At 41.4% G+C, this 21,502-nt stretch overlaps 1 protein-coding gene across 10 annotated transcripts in view; it reads left to right on the forward strand.

The window, feature by feature from the left end:
• foxn3 (forkhead box N3) overlaps positions 1-21,502 on the forward strand; it is a 469,004-nt gene that overhangs the window by 250,446 nt on the left and 197,056 nt on the right. For all 10 annotated transcript variants that reach the window (XM_072568100.1, XM_072568103.1, XM_072568099.1 and 7 more), the window contains one exon: positions 5,040-5,176. In XM_072568100.1, the coding sequence (XP_072424201.1) occupies positions 5,040-5,176 (137 nt within the window). The remainder of the gene's footprint in view (positions 1-5,039; positions 5,177-21,502) is intronic.

Genomic DNA, 21,502 nt, shown 5'->3' on the forward strand with positions numbered 1-21,502 from the left:
GTCAACACATGGATGTGGATGTGGAGTCACATAGATCAGGCATGGATGGCACATTTCTTTTCCTGAGGCATAATAGTGAACCAAATGGGTTTTTATAGCAGTCAGGTGCTGGAAATCAACTTCTGCTATTCCTGGAGCTCTCACAGAAATTCAAGATTTTAAAATGTTCTTTGAGCTTCCCAATTTACCTGTCTTTTAGGTCCAGGTTGACAAGGCACATGCCAATTTCTTAACTTAATAAAAATGGCATTTTATTGCAAGTAACTTGACTTTAACTACAGGTAAACAATTATAAACTGTCAGCATCTAACTTCTTGAATCCCCTTGTAAACTTCTCCTTTACTTACACTCATGTTGCGTGCTTGTGCAGACAGGGAAAATAATGGGTGTTATGTCAGAGGGAATGTCACTGTTCTGTACTTCCTGTTCAGAGGGTTGCGAAGATAATTATGATTTTTGTGCTGAATACTGCTCTGCAATCTTCCTTCTCGAGATTTTTCATTCCTTTGCTGGAGGCACAGGAAACTGCTGAATCAAAGAATAGTTTTCTGTATCTTAATGTAACGTTTACTGCAGAGAAAATTTTCCTAAGCTGGTGTACGTTTGTAGGCTTGCTTCTCTCTATCTTATGCACAGCCACAAGCTGCTCAGTGAAGTGAATACCAGTCACGTTGGTAGGCAAAATGCCACCTTCATCGATAATGTGGAGGCACTGATATTGGACTGGGGTGGGCAAGGTCAGAAGTCACATAACACCAGGTTATAGTCGAACAGGTTTATTTGAAATCATAAGCTTTGAGAGCACTGCTCCTTCGACAGATGAAGTCACTTCATCTAACAAAGGAGTAGCACTCTCAAAGGTTGAGATTTCAAATAAACCTGTTTGACTATAACCTTGTGTCGTGAAACTTCTGATTCTGCCATTGATACTTCAGTAAGGCGTTTGATAAGGTTTCCCATGGTAGATTGATGAAGAAGGTAAAGTCGCATGGGGTCCAGGGTGTACTAGCCAGATGGATAGAGAACTGGCTGGACAGCAGGCGACAGGAGTAGTGGAAGGGAATTTCTCAAAATGGAGAACTGTAACCAGTGGTCTTCTACATGGATCCGTGTTGGGACCACTGTTGTTTGTGATATACATGAATGATCTGGGTGGAAGTATAGGTGGTCTGATTAGCAAGTTTGCAGGTGACACTAAGATTAGTGGAATAACAGATAGTGAAGGGGACCTTCAGAGAATAGAGTAAACTACAGATAGATTGGAGAGTTGGGTGGAGAAATGGCAAATGGAGTTCAATCCAGGCAAATGCGAGGTGATGCATTTTGCAAGATCCAATTCAAGAGCAAACTATACGGTAAATGGAAGAGCCTGGGAAAAATTTAGACAGAGAGATCCAGGTGTTCAGGTCCATTGTACCCTGAAAGTGGCAACACAGGTCAGTAGAGTGGTCAGGAAGGCAATACGGCATACTTTCCTTCATCGGACAGGGTATTGAGTACAAGAGTTGGCAGGTCATGTTAGTTATATAGAACTTTGGTTCAGCCACATTTGGAATACTTCATACAGTTCTGGTCACCACATTATTAAAAGGATGTGGATGCTTTGGAGATGGTGCAGAGGAGACTCACCAGGATGTTGCCTGGTATGAAGGGCACCAGATGTGAAGAGAGGCTGAGTTGATTAGGATTATTTTCATAAGAAAGGCAGAGGTTGAAGGGGGACCTGATTGAGATCTACAAAGTCATGAGGGGTATAGACAGGGTGGATAGCAAGAAGCGTTTTCCCAGAAGTGGGGAATTCAATTATGAGGGGTCACAAGTTCAAGGTGAGGGGGGAAAAGTTTAAGGGAGATATGCATAGAAAGGTTTTTACACGGGGTCGTGGGTGCCTGGAATGTGTTGCCAGTGGAGGTGGTAGAGCTGTGTGCAATAGTGCCATTTAAGATGTATCTAGACAGATATATGAATGGGCAGGGAGCAGAGAGATACAGATCCTTAGAAAATAGGTGACAGGTTTAGATAGAGGATCTGGATTGGCGCAGGCTTAGAGGGCTGAAGGGCCTGTTCATGTGCTGTAATTTTCTTTGTTCTTTGATAGCTGGTTACTTGTCCATAGACCAATCAGCTAGGTGTTGCTAGCCAAAGCTTTATTTGTACACAGCTCCTGGGATCCAAGTTCACTTCAATTACTGCAGCAATGATGTTTGCCATGAGTCTGGTTATTTGCTTCTAAAATATATAGCAATTCTTCAAAATCCTTTATTTTAAAACTGTTCTTTTCGCATTTCCCTTCATAATGAAAAGTGCAGAAAAATAAAAAATGCAGCCTTCGTGGACACCAGCTTTGAATTCACATTTTATTAACCAGCTGGTAGGAGATTAACCTGTTACCAGAGGATTTCCTGTACCTCTGGATTGCTGGTGCAATGGCATTACCACTATGCTGTCGTCATCTTTAAACATTCATTACATATTCTGTTTGTGCCCGTGACTCAGTTCATTTACAAAGCGTAATAGTGAATGTAAGTTATCAAGGCAAAACATTAACTGCTTCAGAGCAAAGCGTTATATCATTTGCATATGTGCAACTTACAACAAAGGTGATTGAGTCCTAATTTAAGAAGGAAATATTGTCTGGTTTTTCTCCTATCAAGCCAATCACAACGCTGCTCCTACTGAAATTGATTCATGCAGTTCAAGCAAATGAACTGATCTTCTGATCTTCTTCACATTTGAAAGTCTTGATGCTTTGGCAGCTTTGCAAACTGATCTCCTGATAGTGCAACTGTGTGATTAAAGATACAGCTGCTGTCCTCCAAGATACTTGGTTTGTTTAGCTCTTTAAGCAAGATAAAGTATTCTGAGCAATAAATTTTAAGGCAAGAGGAACGGAGTTTGTTATAATTTCATAACTTTTTTTTTATAAATGAAGAAATTGGGCAGCCATGTCCAGCAATCTGGTACAGGGCTCTGAATACAGAGAAACCGGTTTAAATCACAGCCTTGGCTGTCATTTGAACTTGCCTGCCTGGTGAAGCTTCTGCATTGTCAGACTTCTACTAGTGCTACCCCTAGGGGGTAGGAAGCATCACCTTGCCTTGTAGAAAAAACACCTTTTGCCAAATGTGTGGATTGATAGTTCTCGCTCTTGCCAATTTGCATGGGTTTGATCTTGTGGCTGTTTTTTAAGATTAGATTACATTACATTACAATGTGGAAACAGGCCCTTCGGCCCAACAAGTTCACACCGACCCACCGAAGTGCAACCCACCCATACCCCTACATTTACCCCTCACCTAACACTATGGGCACTTTAGCATGGCCAATTCACCTGACCTGCACATCTTTGGACTGTGGGAGGAAAACGGAGCACCCGGAGGAAACCGGCGCAGACACGGGGAGAACGTGCAAACTCCACACAGTCAGTCGCCTGAGGCGGGAATTGAACCCGGGTCTCCGGCACTGTGAGGCAGCAGTGCTAACCACTGTGCCAGTTTGTATCTGAGATTTAGTAAAGATCAGTTGCAAGGTCACTTTACAACAGAAGTATTCATAGGCTCTTGAATCTAGATTTATTTTGTTTTTCTAATTGTGTATGAGGAGGACATATTGCTCCTAGCTTTGATTAGTTATAGAATCTCAACAATGCTGTGTTGGTGATGGTTCAGCTATGTTGGGGCCCTATGCACAAGTATACTAAGTGTATGGGTTGCATCTTTGAGTTCAGCAGCAATAAGATCATTGGTCCCCTCTCTGTAATTGGAGCCTTTATGTCTGTCAGAAATACTTACACTATAGACTTTTTTTGTGCTCCTAATTTACGTAGCTCTTATCATTGTTTTGTGAAAATCAGTGGGTTCTTAAAAGAATGAAAATCATGTTTCATGCAATTTAATCGCTGCCAAAGGCGATTGGTTTTGCAGTATGTCATTTTATTACCTTTGCTCTGATTTCTTCTGTTGCTGACAGTAAAGTTCTCTTGCAAGTTACAAACTCAAACATACAACATGTTTTTTTCATGAAAACAAAGTTGAAGTTTAGATCTAATATTCCCCCCCCCCAAAAAAAAACACAAACTCTAAGAAATATTAGGGCTATTTGGAAAGTGTGGCAACAAACTGTATAGTAAAAAAAAGTTCACTCGTTGATGATGCCAGCTATGCTGCCTTTCAAAAGGTAAACTGGGAATGAGATTGCTGAGACATGCACAAGAAGGCTGTTTTCAGTGGAAATGTGAAAATAATTATTCCAACTTCATTTTATGTATTATTTTGTATTTGCAAGAGCAGAGGATGTCTGTGTTGCTGTTTTTCTGTCTGCTTTAAATGCAATGAAAAGCCTGACATTCACTGCTTTTCACAAGTAAATAAATATTGGCTGTTGAAGCAAATTGACTGGAATAGATATACCATTGTAAGTTTCTTCATCTATAAAGTACAACTACGTTGATTTGATTTCACTAGTCTGCACAAATAATCATAGAGATGTATAGCACAGAAACAGACCCTTCTGTCCAACTCGTCCATGCTGACCAGATATCCCAACCCGATCTAGTCCCACCTGCCAGCACCTGGCCCATATCCCTCCAAACCCTTCCTATTCATATACCCATCCAGATGCCTTTCAAATGTTGTAATTGTACCAGCCTTCACCACATCCTGTGGCAGCTCATTCCATACACATACTACCCTCTGTGGAAAAAGTTGCCCCTTAGGTGTCTCTCATATCTTTCCCCCTCACCCTAAACCTATGCCCTCTAGTTCTGGACTCCCCCATCCCAGGGAAAAGACTGCCTATTTACCCTATACAGCACTTCACCTTTATCTAAATTAAACTCCATCTGCTACTCCTCAGCCCATTGGCCCATCTGATCAAACCTGGAGTTAGTTGACTTTAAATGCTCCCAGTTTCACAAAACATGTTTATCTTTGTTATATGGCACTTGCCAAGATTTAACTTGAAGGAGAGAGAGGTTTCTCATGGGTGTATTAAATTATGAAGGTTGCAGGATGTGACCAATATTTTCTTTCTTTCAACAGAGTATTGGGAAAGGCTCCTTATGGTGTATAGACCCAGAGTACAGACAAAACCTCATTCAGGCTTTGAAAAAGACACCCTACCATCCTTATTCTCATGTTTTTAACACGCCTCCCACTTCCCCACGAGGATATCAAAGGTAAGCATCTGTGTGCTGTTGCATTTATTCAGACATCATTTATCTGCGTTAATGACTATGAATTGGGCATGCATTGCTTGAGGAGTGGAACAGGAGGGCTGGAGACCGAAAATGTTTGTTTAAGCCTATGTCATTGTGTAAGTAAGAAATCAGAGGTTAAAGCTTCCCTGTAGTGATTTTGAGTTTCAGTCAGCAGCTATGTGGAGCTCTGAGGGGAAGTGTACTGTCTTGTTGCAGAGTTAAATCACATTCCAGCACATGCCTAGACCATCAATTGTCAAAAGAGAGATTGGGCGGAACAGCTGAGCTGAGAAGGAAACTGCCATGCATCTGCTTCGCTAGGTGATTAGCATGATGGTAGCCATGGAAGCCGGAACGTTGCCATGGCAGCACATAGCTGAGACAGGTGCAGTTGCATCACGAGTTCTATTTTGTTGCCTGGCAAATGGACAGGCTGTTAGCATGTGGAATTACACAGTTGCCTTGACAACACTTTCTCCAAAGTGGCTCCAGTTGGCTTCCAGCCATTTTTTTTGTTGTTGCAAGTGTGTGTGTGTTATACCTGCTTTTTTACCCCTCCCCTCCTGTCTTAAATATCCACAGGAGCGTACTTCATCTGAGATGACAACTCGAGGTCAGCTAGCTCTAGGAGATTAAAACAAAATGGGACTCAGTGAAGCGACAGAGTAATCTAGGGGAGAAAAAAAAGCTTGTAAAGCCAGAGTGCCTGTGATGTATGTGTAGTCAAACCCTAACCACCGAATACAAAAGGTCCTTGTGGTATATTGCATTTGACATTGCAGGTTTTTATGCTTCTGTGAAGCAGTGGAAGCATTAATCTTTTCTTAACAATTTTGTTCTGCAAGCAAATGTGCCTTTTGCCCATTTCTCAAAATCTTAAGCCTTTGGAATGTTGGGAGCTTAAATGAGTCGAAATAATTTTTTTAGCATTAATCTGTCTTCCATAATTAATGAGCCAAAGTGGGGAGGAGAGAGATATGCCTTTAAGGATTCTGATCACTTCTTTTGGGTGTCAATTTGCAGCAAATTGGCCTATTTATAAATAAGCACACATTTGAGTATCCTATCTTTTGCATGTATTTGATTGAAAAAGTGTGAACAGTGAATCTGTGCCTCTGTAGCTTGCTTAAGAGTGATATTACTAAAGCAGCTGGCAACCCTTTTTAACTGTTCTGGCGAGTTTTATTTATTTCCATCCTGATTTTAGTCTCTCAAAATGGTACAGACCACTTGAAGTCAGCTGAAGTTTGATATCTTTAATGACTTGTTTGCAGTATTGTAGACAGGAACAAGTAAACATTAGAAGTTTAGGGAAATTTTTTCCAAGACTTATTCTGGGGAAGATGACATCTTTGGAAGCAATGTCAGTTCCTATATTTAACTATTGTACTGCTGTAAATTAGTTTAACCCTATAGAACCACTGTTCTCTGGTCACAGTATGCATTTGCATCAATGCTCATTACTTAAGATGGTTTACTTCGGTGATAGAACTCTTAATTGAGCAGCGACTGCTCAGCATTAATAGTCGTTGTGATTATAGAAGCGCACAGCACAGAGACTATTCAATCCATCATGCTTTTGCTGGCTCCTTTGAACGTTTTCTGTAACCAGATGACGTTGTTTTCATGCTGCACATGTTCCTTTTATTCCATGGACACTCACTTTGTGATCAAGCCACCGTCACACTTTACCAAACACCTTTTGGAAGTCTGAGTACACATTCTAAACTTGTGGTGTAGTGGTCACTATCTCTGAGCCAGATGCCAAGTTCAAGTCCCACCTTGCTTCAGAGGTGTATAATAATATATCTGGACAATTTAATTAGAAAATATCTACATTCATTGCATGACCTACTGAGCTTCTTTGATTCCATGTATATCAGCATATTGATTTGAAGATCACCTTAGCTTTCGGGTGTTTGCACCACAGTAATGGGGATGGAAGATTAGAATCCTTCACACAATAAGTAACATCCTAACATTTTAACTCTTGAGACCATCTAAAGAGTTTTAACACTCTGCAGTCAAGTGAGGTTGAATTGCTTAAGATTATATTCACTGGAGATTCAGAAGAATAAAGGAGGATTTAATAGAAATCTGTAAAATTCCAACCATACAAGATTAGGTAGAAATTGGAAGGATGTTCCCCATGGCAGGAGAGCCCAGAACAGAGATCAGTCTAATGAAACTGGATAGACTGTTTAAGACTGAGATGAAGAGAAATTTCTTCTCTGCCACAGAAAGTGCTTGAGGCCATAACATTTATATTTTCAAGAAGTTGGATATACTTTTAGGACTAAAGGCACCAAAAGGTATGGGAGTAGACAGGAACAGGGTACTGAGTTAGATGATCAGCCATGATTATACGGAGTGGCAGAGCTGGTTCAAAGAGCCACATAACCACCTCCTCTTCATTTCTATGTTTCTTAAACTTCTTTGACTAAGTTTTGACTTCCCAATTATTTTTCAACTTGATGTGTTAATTTATGATTTTTGTTTACATTCTCTTTCTTATCAAGGGGGAAGCTTATTATATTGTTTCTTCTTAAGGAATGTCAGTTTAGTGTCCATATTGTGACATCCTTAAATACTGAGCAGGGAAATGAAGTGTCCCCAGCAGTGAGATTGATGCAGTCTGTTCCACAGTTTGGAACTTGTGGCCATGACTGCATTTGGGGTCATCTATCATCTTGCACTTGTTGAACACATGACTACGTTGTTCATTTAGATTGGTTGAGTGCTGCCCACTGTCTTCAAAGGACAGCAAAGCCCCTTGTGGTTGGTAAGTGACGAGGTGCTGACTTTTAAAGTTAAAACTTTAAAATTTAAGTTTTACAATTACCTGGCTTGCATGAACATTATTGTTGTTTCCAGAATGGCGGGTGTAATTTTTCCATTGGCTTTTCAAGTCTTTGAATAGGCTAAATGTGTTGTAGGAACAGAAGTTGGTTTCATTAGGCCCAAAATGAAAAGGTTAAGTTTATATGTAATCAACACGAGGCTTTACTTAACTGTTACTTTCGAATTGGGGCTTTCACATTTACATATTACAGATAATTGTTACACCTTCCTGAACTTTCTATAGTCAAACATTCTACTACATTGCATTTATTGAATAATGAAAATTCTGAAGGGATTTGATGACAAATGTCTAATTTCGTAAAGAGTACAAGTTAATTCAATCTCAACTTCTACCTGCAGAAACTCAGGCAAAGATTTTCTATTTCTGCTTTTGCCATGCCATGATATTCTCCCATTGCTTTAGTAATTGGTAAATGATGGATTGGCAATTGTTGAAGATAAAAACCACCTCCAGAGTTGGATCTCCCTGTTGATTGCATGGCCACTTTGGTACTTCTGGATTATCTCAGTAATGAGGATGAGGTCTGGGACCTTGGATTCATCAAGAAAATAAGTTTTGAGAAGATTTATAGCTCAGCTTGAGGTTCTTGATGTAGGTTTGCTCACTAAGCTGCAAGGTTTGTTTTCAGATGTTTTGTCGCCGTACTAGGTAACATCATCAGTGAGCCTCTGGTGAAACACTGTTGGTATGGCCTGCTTTCTATTTGTGTTTAGGTTTCCTTGGGTTGGTGACGTCATTTCTGGTTCTTTTTCTCAGGGGATAGTAAATGGGTTCCCAGTCAATGAGTTTGTTGATTGAGTTCCGGTTGGAATGCCATGCCTCCAGTAATTCCCTTCCACATGTCTGGCTTGTCCCAGGATGGATGTGTTGTCCCAATTGAAGTAGTGTCCTTCATCTGTATGTAAAGATACTAGTGAGAGTGGGTCATGTCTTTTTGTGGCTAGTTCATGTTCATGTATCCTGGTGGCTAGTTTTCTGCCTGTTTGTCCAATGTAGTGTTTGTCCACTGTTCTTGCAAGGTATTTTGTAAATGACATCCGTTTTGCTTGTTGTTTGTATAGGGTCCTTCAAGTTCATTAGCTGCTGTTTTAGTGTGTTAGTGGGTTTGTGGGCTACCACAACACCCCACCAACACACTTAAAACAACAGCTAATGAACTTGAAGGACCCTATACAGACAATGAGTAAAACTAGTGTCATTTACAAAATACCTTGCAAGAACAGTGGACAAACACTACATTGGACAAACAGGCAGAAAACTAGCCCAGGATACATGAACATCAACTAGCCACAAAAAGACATGACCCACTCTCGCTAGTATCTTTACAAACAGATGAGGAAGAACATCACTTCTACTGGGACAACACACCCATCCTAGGACAAACCAAACACACAGACACGAGATTTCCTTGAAGCATGGCATTCCAACCAGAACTCTATCAATAAGCACATTGACTGGGATCCCATTTACTACCCTCTGAGCAAAGAAAAACATGAAATCATGTCACCTCAGGAAATACCATCACCAACCCAAGGAAACCTAAACACAAATAAAAAGCAGGCCATACCAGCAGTGTTTCACTGGAGGCTCACTTCTAATGTTACCTAGTATGGTGACAAAACATCTGAAAACAAACCTTCGAGCTCAGTGAGCAAACTTGCATCCACAATGTACTTTCTCCAAGATCAAGGAGTCATGGAGATAGTCCTCCATTCTTGAGAATGGTGCAGACAGTACTCTGGCCTTTAAAACTTTTAATTTTTCACTATTAACGTGTTTATCAAAGCTTGTTCTGGTTCTGTTTTTTTCTGTGGTCCTTGTTTGGGACGAGATGAGGATTTGTTGTTCTTGAACTCTGTCAGAATCTTTGCAGGACTAGTCCATTCACAGATGATTTCTTTATTAATTGTTCGAAGTGTCTCAAAAGGCATGAAAATTCAATATTAATTAACATCTTTGTGTGATAGTCAGATTATTGTAAAATTGTGCTGCCATTAATGACTGAACTGTAGCTTTGCATATCAATGTGAAGTTGGCTACGATCTTTCAAAACTTAAACATCGAAAATACAAGCAGAAGTAGAGTATTTTGACCTGTTCCTCCATTCACCTTGATTATAGATGATCTTCTACATCATTGCTATACTGCTATGGTCTCTCCATATCTCTTGAGACATTTAGTTTCGAGAAATCTGTTTATTTCTAAATATATTCAAGTGATTTTGCCATAACAGCCGCCTTTTGTAGAGCAGTCCACAAATTCACTCCCCTCAGCGTGATGAAATTCCTCCTTATGGCAGGCCAAAGTATCCTAGGGTTAATCGGGTGGCTATTTATGTGGAGTTTTCACATTCTCCCCATGTCAGCGTGGGTTTCTTCTGGGTGCTCCAGTTTCCTCCCACACTCCAAAGATGTGCAGGTAGGGTGGATTGACCATGTTAAATTGCCCATAGTGTTAGGTGCATTAGTCAGAGGGAAATGGGTCTGGGTGGGTTAATCTACAGAAGGTCAGTGTGGACTTGTTAGGCCAAGTGGCCTGTTTCCACACTGTAGGTAATCTAATCTAATCCTGAAGCTATAAACCCCTTGTTCTGGGCTCCTAGCAAAAGGAAACCACAACCACAGTATGCCCAGCCCTGCCAGACTTTCAACATTTCCATGAGATTCACTCCTCATCTTCTAAACTCCATTGAATCAACCAAACGTCGTCCTAGAACAAACCTACCCTCCCAGGGATCAATCTGGCAAACTTTCACTGCACTCGCCTAATAGAAACTGTATATTTTCTTAGATGAGGTCAAAACTACATACTGTACTACAGATGTGGTCTCGCCAAAGCCCTCGTTAAATGTTTTTGCTCCTGTACTTGTATTTATTCCTATTTCCTGTCATTTGTTAGTAAATTCAGTATGTGAATGAAACACGACTGTTATTTGTCCTATTTAAGTTCTAGTCATGTCTCTTAACTGTTTGTTCAAAAGTCTTTAAGTATTTTGATATTTCATGAAGCCATTTTGCTTGAGAGCCACCAAGCAATCTCATCAGAAATTTAGCGAAATAATCTTGACCCAAATTGTCAAGAATGTCGAACTCACTACCACAAGAAATGTTGAAACGACTTGTGTATTTAAAGGCTGACTAGACAAGTATATGAGGGAGAAAGTTATTGAGGATGTTAAAGGAGAATTCAGGAAAATAAATTATGGATTGAAGTGAGGAAAGATGGAAGGAAGCTCAAATGGAGGACAGATGGTTGCATTGACTGTTTTGGTTGAAAAGTCTGTTTGATTTGGATATCTTAGACAATGTAGGTGTGCAATCATGTTGTCTGAAACTATCACAATAAAGGTGGGTGTGTCCAGATATAGTTTTGAAAAATATACTCTTGCACACCTGGTGTCTCACCATAAGCTTGTTCACACTTGGACACCTCTTAGCAAATTGTACTTTACCACATATAAATTTGTTCACTGCATTCACCATCATTCGTTTCCATCATGTATGGTAACCATAATTCCTTTTTTAATTGTTAAAATTAACATTATAACACTTAAATCAGTTTACGTTTTTAGAGTTGTCAATCAACAACAGTGTGGGAATAACTAAGCTCAAGCTTCAACCTGACAGCAGCCTGCAATTGCAGTAACTTGAAATTGAATAATGGTTCTCAGACAACAGTTATCACTGGTTTAGATTTCAGTCATTATAGAGAGCTATAAATTAATTTTGAACTATACGTTTTAGAGAAGAATTGTATTGGTTAATTTGCACAGCTGTAATGCTTTTCATTTGAGAACCATAAGTAAATGGATCCATTTAATTGGGGATCATTACAGCAAGTATTAGAAAATACAGCACAGGAGCAATGCAGTCAACAACCCTTGTCAAATGAATATGCATATGTTCGGCTCATTAGGGAAGAAGGGAAAAAAAAAGTCAGTGTAACTCTTAAAAACCCTTGGGATCTATACTTGAACTTTTACAAAGCTCACTTGTTACTGTGGAATTTTCTTGAAATCCCATAAACAAGGGAACTGTCTTTTTTTTTGGTTTTTTTCATGATTTGTTTTAGCAAGCGTTTGAATTATTAACTTGAACCTGTACTTATTTCATGTTAACTTTGCACTTGAAGGTGTGGGTGAATTCAGTTATCATTACAAAAGCTCTGACTTTGAGGTAGTAGAAAGGAGAATCAAGGGCTTCTTCATGCTTATCTTTTGGCTTTTTTATTTGAGCATGTGGTTTATTTTCACTGATCTTAATGTCCCATGCTTTTCCTTAATTTGCTTTGCTGTCCTTCACTCCATTCAGTCACGCAGGTCTTCAGATTAATATGTATTTGTGTGTGTACATGTAAGGAAGTGTAAAGAAATGACACTGGGACATAATGTTTGGAAAGATTGCAACTTATTCTTTAAATTCCATGCTGCACTATTGGGAAGGAAGAAGCTAAAAGGCGTTTGGACAAGATGTTAAAATACTGATGAATATCTGGACTTCTAGAAGGCTTTCAGTAAGGTGCTGCAAAGGAGGCTGCTGAGTAAGATAAGGGCCCGTAATATTAAAGGCAAGGTACGAGCATGGATAGAAGATTGGCTGTCTGGAAGAAGGCAGGGAGTGGGGATATAAGGGTGCTTCTCAGAATGGGAGCCAATGTTTAGTAGTTCCACAAGGGTCAGTGATAGAACCATAAATTTTCACTTTATACATGAATGATTTGAATGAAGGAACTGAGGACATTGTGGCTAAGTTTGCAGATGGTACAAGGATAGGGAAAGGGGAAGGTAGCATTGAGGAAGCAGGGATCCTGCAGAAAGATTTAGGTTGGGAGAGTGGGGAAAGAAGTGGCAGATGAAATATAGTAGAGAAAGTGTGAGGTCATGCACATCAGCAGGAAGAGTAGAGGCAGACTATTTTCTAAACAGGGAGATAATTTAAAGTGTAAAATGTAAAGGGACTTGGGAGTCTTTTCATCCTTCCTGAGGTATTGATCCATGATTCTGTTAAGGTTAACTTGCAGGTTGAGTCAGTAGTCAGGGAGGCAAATGTAATGTTGTCGTTCATCTTGAGAGATGTGAGGGGAACGGATAGGGTAAATACAAGGTCTTTTCTGTGGGTGGGGGAGTCCAGAACTAGAAGGCACAGGTTTAGGGTGAGGGGAGAAGATTTAAAAGGGACCGAAGGAGCAACTTCTTCACACAGCGTGGAATTTGTCTGGAATTAGCTGCCAGATGAAGTGGTAGAGGCTGGTACAACTACTACATTTCAAAGAGTGTGGAGCTGGAAAAGCACAGCAGGTCAGGCAGCATCCGAGGAGCAGGAGAGTTGACGTTTCGAACATGAACTCCCCTTCAGGAATAGGGGTGGCCAAGGGGGATGGGGCTTTGGGAAAGGTAGCTGGGAATATGGTAGTTAGATGAAGGTGGACAGTAATGGTGATAGGTTGGACAGGAAGATAGAATGGATAGGTGGGAAGGGAGATGCCGAGTTAGAGGATTCAAACTGGGGTAAGTTGGAGGCAGTTGGGGATAGTTATTCCTCTGCTGCCTGATTCCAGCACCACACTTTTCAGCTCTGATCTCCAGCATCTTCAGTGCTCACTTTCTCTCAATTACAACATTTAAAGGGCATTTGGATGGGAAGAGTGTACAGGGATGTGGACCAACTGCTGGCAGATAGGACTAGATTAATTTAGGATATCTGGTTGGTCTGGGCAAATTGGACTGAAGGGATATCTCTCTGACAAAAATATAAAAGCATGGATGTACCTCTGATGCTTTATAAGGCTCTGGTCACACTAGATTTAGAATATTGTGAGCAAGTTTGGGCCCAATACCTCAGGAAGGATGTATTTGCCCTGGAGCGGATCCAGAGGAGGTTCATGAGAATGATTCCAGTAATGAAAGGCTTAACATATGAGGAACTCTGGGACAATACTCAATGGACTTTGACAGGATGAGGGGGGATCTCACTGAAACCTGCAGAATATCGAACGGCCTGGACAAATTGCACATTGGGAAGGTCTTTCCATTGGCAGGAGAGACGAGGACCTGAGGGCGCAGCCTAAGAGTAAAGGGAAGACCCTTTAGAACAGAGATAAAGGGGAACTTCTTTAGCCAGAGAGCAGTGAATTTGTGGAATTCATTGTCATAGAAGGCTGAGGAGGTCAGGTTGTTGAATATAATTAAAACAGAAAGTTAAGTTCTTAATTGCCAAGAGGATCAAAGTTGCAGGGAAAAAGGGTTTGAAAAACCTGTCAGCCATCATTTAATGGTGAAGCAGACTCAATGGGCCAAATGGTATCATTTCTGCTTCTATTGAGCCAATATGTCTGGTAATTTATAGAATGTAAAAAAATCCCAGTGCACTATTTGTGGAAAAGCAGGCTTGTTTTTATCAAGTGTTTTTAAAACGCATTATTGAATCCCTGGTGCTGTTTATTGTTATGTTTTGTCATAAGGCCGACCACATTACACCAATTAAAGCACGAATGTATTCTTTAATGAAAATGAAAGCATGAATCCCAAGAATAATTGATAAGTAATTTAATACTGGGTAATTTCATAAGCATTGCTATGTTGGGTATTTAGAGTTAGCAGGTCTCCAGCATGGAGACAGACCCTTTGGTCCATGCCAACCAAAACCCCATTTCCCTGCACTTGCCCATATCCTTCTCATCCTTTCCAACCATGTATTTATCCAAATGCCTTTTAAATGTTGTTAATGTACCTGCCTCAATCACTTCCACTGGAAGTTCATTCCATTTGCATACCACCCTCTGTGTAAAAAAAGTTGCTCCTCAGGTTCCCTTTTATTCATTCCCCTTTCACCTTAAACTGATGCCCTCCCGTCCTCGATTCCCTAACCCTGGGAAAAAGACTGAGTGCATTCACCCTATCCATGCCTCTCATGATCTAGATCCCCCCCTCAGTCTCCTACACTCCAGAAGAAGTTCCTAGCTTGTCCAATGTCTCCCTATAACTCAGGCCATTGAGTCTAGGCAACATCCTTGTAAACCTCTTATGCACTCTTTCCAGTTTAATAACGTCCTTCCTATAACAAGGTGACAAAAACTGAACACACTAATTCCAAGTGCGGCCTCACCAACATCCTGTACAACTACAACATAACTTCCCAAGTTCTGTACTCAATGCCTTGACTGATGAAGGCCTTCCACCCTACAAACCTTCGCATCAACCAAATCATCCACCGACATTTCCGCCACCTCCAAAAAGACCCCACCACCAGGGATATATTTCCCTCCCCACCCCTTTCCGCCTTCCGCAAAGACCGTTCCCTCCGTGACTACCTGGTCAGGTCCACACCCCCCTATGACCCACCCTCCCATTCTGGTACTTTCCCCTGCCACCGCAGGAACTGTAAAACCTGCGCCCACACCACCTCCCTCACCTCTATCCAAGGCCCTAAAGGAGCCTTCCACATCCATCAAAGTTTCACCTGCACATCCACTAATATCATTTATTGTATCCGTTGCTCCCGATGTGGTCTCCTCTACATTGGGGAGACTGGGCGCCTCCTAGCAGAGCGCTTTAGGGAACATCTCCGAGACACCCGCACCAATCAACCAAACTGCCCCGTGGCCCAACATTTCAACTCCCCCTCCCACTCTGCCGAGGACATGGAGGTCCTGGGCCTCCTTCACCGCCGCTCCCTCACCACCAGACGCCTGGAGGAAGAACGCCTCATCTTCCGCCTCGGAACACTTCAACCCCAGGGCATCAATGTAGACTTCAACAGCTTCCTCATTTCCCCTTTCCCCCACCTCATCCTAGTTTCAAACTTGCAGCTCAGTTACTGTCTCCTTGACTTGTCCGACCTGCCTATCTTCTTTTCCACCTATCCACTCCACCCTCTCCTCCTTGACCTATCACCTTCATCTCCTCCCCCACTCACCCATTGTACTCTATGCTACTCTCTCCCCACCCCCACCCTCCTCTAGCTTATATCTCCATGCTTCAGGCTCACTGCCTTTATTCCTGATGAAGGGCTTTTGCCCGAAACGTCGATTTCGCTGCTTGTTGGATGCTGCCTGAACTGCTGTGCTCTTCCAGCACCACTAATCCAGTATTTGGTTTTCAGCATCTGCAGTCATTGTTTTTACCTTGATGAAGGCCAGTGTGCCAAAAGCTGCCTTCACTGCCCTGTCTACCTGTGACTCCACCTTTAGAGAATTGTGAACCTCTACTCCAGGATCCCTCTACTCCATTAATGTTGTACCATTCACCATGAAACTCCTACCTTGATTGGACTTTTCAAAATGCAAGACCTCACACTTAGCTATATTAAGCTCCATCAGCCATTTCTTTGCCCACTTCCCCAGCTGATCAAGGTCCTACTGCGATTTCTGATAACCTTCCTTGCTGTCCGCTGTACAGCCTATTTTAGTGTCATCAGTGAAGTTACTAATCTTGCCTTGTATATTCTCATCCAAATCATTGCTATAGATTAGAAACAGAAATGGGCCCAATACTGATCACTGTGGCACGCCACTAGTCACAGGCCTGCAGTCCGACAGGCATCCTTCTACTGTTACCGTCTGCTTCCTGCCATCAAGCTGGTTTTGTATCCAATTTACCTGCTCCCCCTGGATTTCATGCGATCTAACCTTCCAGAGCAGTCTACTGTTACTACATGGGGCAAACTCTGCTGCTTAATTTAAACCAGTAGCACAAAAGATTTATCTTGTGCAATAATCTGTGAAAGTTTGAGAGACCGAGAATTATTTAAGGCAAAAATTAGCAACTTTATTTCTTAAAGTATGACAGAGAATAATTAACTAACAACTATTTACAACTCCTTCCTCTAACCTATCTTTTACCTTCCCTTCTATAATACTAGTCCAATTAAGATTCACCAAAAATTCGTTTTCAAATCCAGCCAGCTGTCAAATCTTCTATTTGGATCTTTGTGTCGTCTTTTCTTCTTGGGGACCGTGCTTCACAGGTCACAGATCGATAAAGGTACCTTGAAGAGAGCTATTCTTCGGACAGTGTGCAGATGTTGTTGACTTGGCAGTTCTTCTCTCAACTGTTCAATTTTCCCAGTCTTATACTCCTAAAGCATTGGATTGTTTCATTGGCTTTTAAGATTGTCAATATACTAAATTCAAATTTGGTTAGAGTTTTGTATTTTTTTGAGGGTATAATTTAAACTGGCCCAATTTGAATTTGTTTTGTCATCTCCAGGCAACCAGCTAATAGAGTTGTTTGACCAAATGTTACATTATATCTTGTTTGGAACACTTGGTACTGTGTCAGGTAGTTCTGCTCGTGTTTAACTCTCTCAAAAGTATAGAACACCCACATCTTTATAACACACCATGTGGAACCTTATCAAAGGTTTTACTGAACTTTAAATAGACTGTCTACTGGCCTGGCCTCGTCAACCTTCCTGATCACTTCATCAAAAAACGCTAACAAATTTGTGAGACTTGATCTCCCATTCACAAAGCCATGCTGACTACTCCTAATCAAACTCTGTCTTTCCAAATGCATGTATATCTTATCCCTCAGAATCTTCTCAAGTAAGTTACTTACCACAGATGTTAAGTTTACTTGTCTGCAGTTCCCCAGCTTTTCTTTGCAGCCTTTCTTGAATAATGGCACAACATTTGCTACCCTCCAGTCTTCCAGGATCTCACCCGTTGCTAATCATGATGCAAAAGTGTCAGCCAGGGCCCCTGCAATTTCTTCTGTAGTCTCCTGCAGTGTCCTTGGATACACCTGGTCAGGACCAGGAGATTTATCCAACTTCATACATTCTAATACATCGAACACCACCTCTCCTGTGATATGATCTGTCCCCAAGATATCATCGCTAACTTCCCTAAGTTCCCAAGTCATCTTGTCTTTCTCCGTGGTAAACACAGGGGAGAAATATTTAATGAGAACCTCACCCATATTCTGTGCTTCTAAACATGCATGTCCACTTTGGTCTTTGAGAGGCCTTATTCTCTTTCTCTAGTTATTCTTTTTCTGCTAATATACTTAAATAGCCTCTTTGGATTCACTCTAATCTTCTCAGCCATGGCTATCTCGTGCCCCCTTTTCACCCTCCTGATTTCCTCCTTCAGCAAACTCCTATATTCCCTGTATACCTCCAGGGATTCCTTTAATCTCACCTGCCTGTTCCTGAACTACGCCATCTCCTTTTTTCTGGTCAGTCATAATCGCTCTTGTCATCCAGAGTTCACTATTCCTGCCAACCTTGCCCTTCACCCTCACAAGAAGATATAGACCTTGAACTCTAGCTACCTCGCTTTTAAAGACCACCCACTTGACAGAGGTCCCTTTGCCTACAAACTACTCAAATCAATCCCTGCAAGCTTCTGTCTAATTCCATCAAAATTCACCTTGCCCTCATTTAGAACTTGAACCTATGGACCATTTTTGTCCCTCTCCATAACTATTTTTAAAATTAACAAAAATGTGGTAACTGGTCCCAAAGTGCTCCCCTGCGCTCACCTCAGTCACCTGTTCTGTCCTATTTCCCAAGAGTAGGTCGAGTTTTGCCCCTTTCCAAGTAGGACCCTCTATATACTGCTTGAGAAAATGTTTCTGAATGCACTTAGCAAATTTCACCCCATCTAATCCCTTAACACTCTGGCAGTTCCAGTCTATGTTAGGAAAATTAAAATTCCCTACTCTGACAACCCTATTACTCCTGCAAGTCTCCCCAGTCTCCCTGCATATTTGTTCCTCTAATTCCCGTTGACTATTTGGGGGCCGATAGTACAACCCCAACAACATCACCATCCCCTTATTTCTTAGCTCCACCCACAAAACCTCACTGGATGATCCTTCCACTTATTTCATCTCTGATTACTGCTGTGATACTCGCTTTAATCAAAAATGCAACTTCCCCTCCCCTTCTTCCATCACCTCTGTCCTGTCTGAAGCACCCGTACCATCTGTTCCTCCCTTAGCCATGCTTCTCTAATGGCTATAGTATCCCAGTCCCATGTACCTATCCACACAGAGTTCATCGGCCTTACTTGTCAGCCCTCTTGCATGGCAATAAGTGCATTTTAATCCAACACACATTCCTTGCTCCCTGTCATTTCCAGCCTGACCTGTCTCTTCAACTTCGTATTTCTGATTATTGTATCTCATTCAAGCCTCTCACTTATGTCCCTGCTGTTAAGGGTCCCACACTGCTGCCAATCTAGTTTAAACCCTCCCTTGCAGCAATCGCAAACCTGGCTGCCAAGATATTGGTCCCCCTCCAGTTCAGGTGCAGCCTGTCCCTCTTGAACAGGTCAGCTCTGCCCTAGAAAAGATCCCAATGATCTAAAAATCAGAATCCCTGCCCCCGCAACCATTTTTAGCCATGCATTCATCTGCAATATTCTCTGTTTTTAATCCTCAGCAGCACGTGGCACCGAAGGTAATCTGGAGATCATCACCAACATGGTCCTGCTTTTTAACTTTTCCTTGCTCTCTCAAATCACTCTACAGGATCTCAACCCTATATTTACCTATGGTATTTGTGCAATGTGTGCAATGACTTCTGGCTACTCACCCTCCCCCTTGAGAATGTTCTGCAGCCACTCTGAGATACCCTGGACCTTGGCACTGGGGAGGCAACACTGGATTCCAGTTTGTGGCCACAGAATCTTCTATCTGTCCCTCTAACTATTGAGTCTCCTATCTCTAAGATTCTGTTTACTTTACCTTTGCGGCTGTGCCCCAGAGTCAGTCATAGTGCCACCAACTTGGCTACTGCTGCTTTCCCCTGAATGGTCATCTCCTCCCCAACTATCTGAAATGGTATACTTATTTTTGAGGGGAATGGTCATAGGGGACTTCTGCAGTCTCTGCCTATTCTCTTTGCCTCTCCTGGTGGTCACGCAGTTACATTCTGTCTGCACCTTAGGTGTGACCACCTTGTTAGGTTCTTTTTCTTGAGATTCTTACTTAATGCAACTGCAATATGCCAACATCTCTGAACAGCCAAAATTTATTAAGCATGTACAAGCTTTGGAGGATCAATTAACGCGCTTTGCAAAGTTTGTGAAGTGTGCCAAGCAAAGCTCTCAGAACAAGGGAACAGTTTTTCCTTTCTATCAAATCTTATATCACAGTCAGTAATGCCCACAAGACAACCCCCAGCTACTCTCCCACAATGCAGTGACTTGACCATTTCCAGAAACAATGTAATGTAAATCATCCGTTAGTGGCAAGATCTGTTGTAAATTTTATTTAAACTACAGGATGTGATCAGAATGTTAATTGCACTGTTCTTATTGATTCTGAATAGGAGATGATGATGTAATTTTTTTTACTCTGAGCAATAGGAGATGGCAATACCTGCAAGATAGAGAAACATACCATCCTACCCTTGAGATACCCAATTTCTTGCAGGTCAGCAGAGCAAATTAACGCTTTAACATCTCAACCTCATTAAAACTCTTATCTATAAAGTGTACAGCATCTCTGATCTTGAGTGCATCCAGCTGCAGCTCCCTAACGTTCTCCCAGGAGCTAAGCTGACTTCCCACTGGTGTAGTTGAGAGGTATTGGAGGTCTCTCTGAGCTCCCACGTTCTGCAGGAGGAACATGTGACTGCCCTAACTGCCATCTTAACTGTTGTAAAACTAAAAAGGAAAATTAAAACAACTTTACCTGAGCTTACCTGTTCCTCTTGCTGAAACACTGCTCTCCGAAGTATTTGGAGCCAAAGCCTTACCACTTTGCTATCAATGATTTTGCAATAGCATATCTCTCTACCCCTCCACTTTTTTTGGTTTCATCTTTACTTTCAAAATAATTGTATTTTGTTTCTTTATATTTAGGTAAGAGGTATAAAATTGTTACTGTACAACTCTTGCAGCAAGTGTAACTTCTTGAACAAATGAATATTCTGTTGTGACTGAAACATTATTATGACTGCAGTTTTCATATGCAGTGACTGAATAAATAGTCATACATGTAAACATATGAGTTAGGAGAACAAATGTCAATCAGGCTCTTCAAACATGCTCCACCATTTAATAGGAGCATAGGTGATCCTTTTGTGTTCCAGTTCAACTTTCTCATCTACCCTATAAAATCTTAGCTTCTGGTTAGGCAAGAGAATTAATCTACTTGTCTCAATAATGTCTAATGACCCCTCCTTCCTGAGGCAGAAAACACAAAAATCTCTCAAATCTCTGAGAGAAAACCTGTCCCCTCAGCTCTGTCCCAAAAGGGCAATCCCTAATGTTAAATTAGTGTCCCCTAGGTCTGGACTCAAGGGTCAACATCTTTTCCATGTTCCCCTTGTCAATACCATTCAAGTTCTTTTAAACCTACTCAAATCACCCTCAATTCATATAATGTGCAGTGAAAACTAGCCGATTCTGTCTGGTATTTCTTAATAAGACAACCTACTCATTCTGTGTATCACTGTACCACCTCAAATACATTTTCACCTTTCTTGAAA

This window comes from Chiloscyllium punctatum, chromosome 4 (assembly GCF_047496795.1).
Source record: "Chiloscyllium punctatum isolate Juve2018m chromosome 4, sChiPun1.3, whole genome shotgun sequence".
Classification (NCBI taxonomy): Eukaryota; Metazoa; Chordata; class Chondrichthyes; order Orectolobiformes; family Hemiscylliidae; genus Chiloscyllium; species Chiloscyllium punctatum.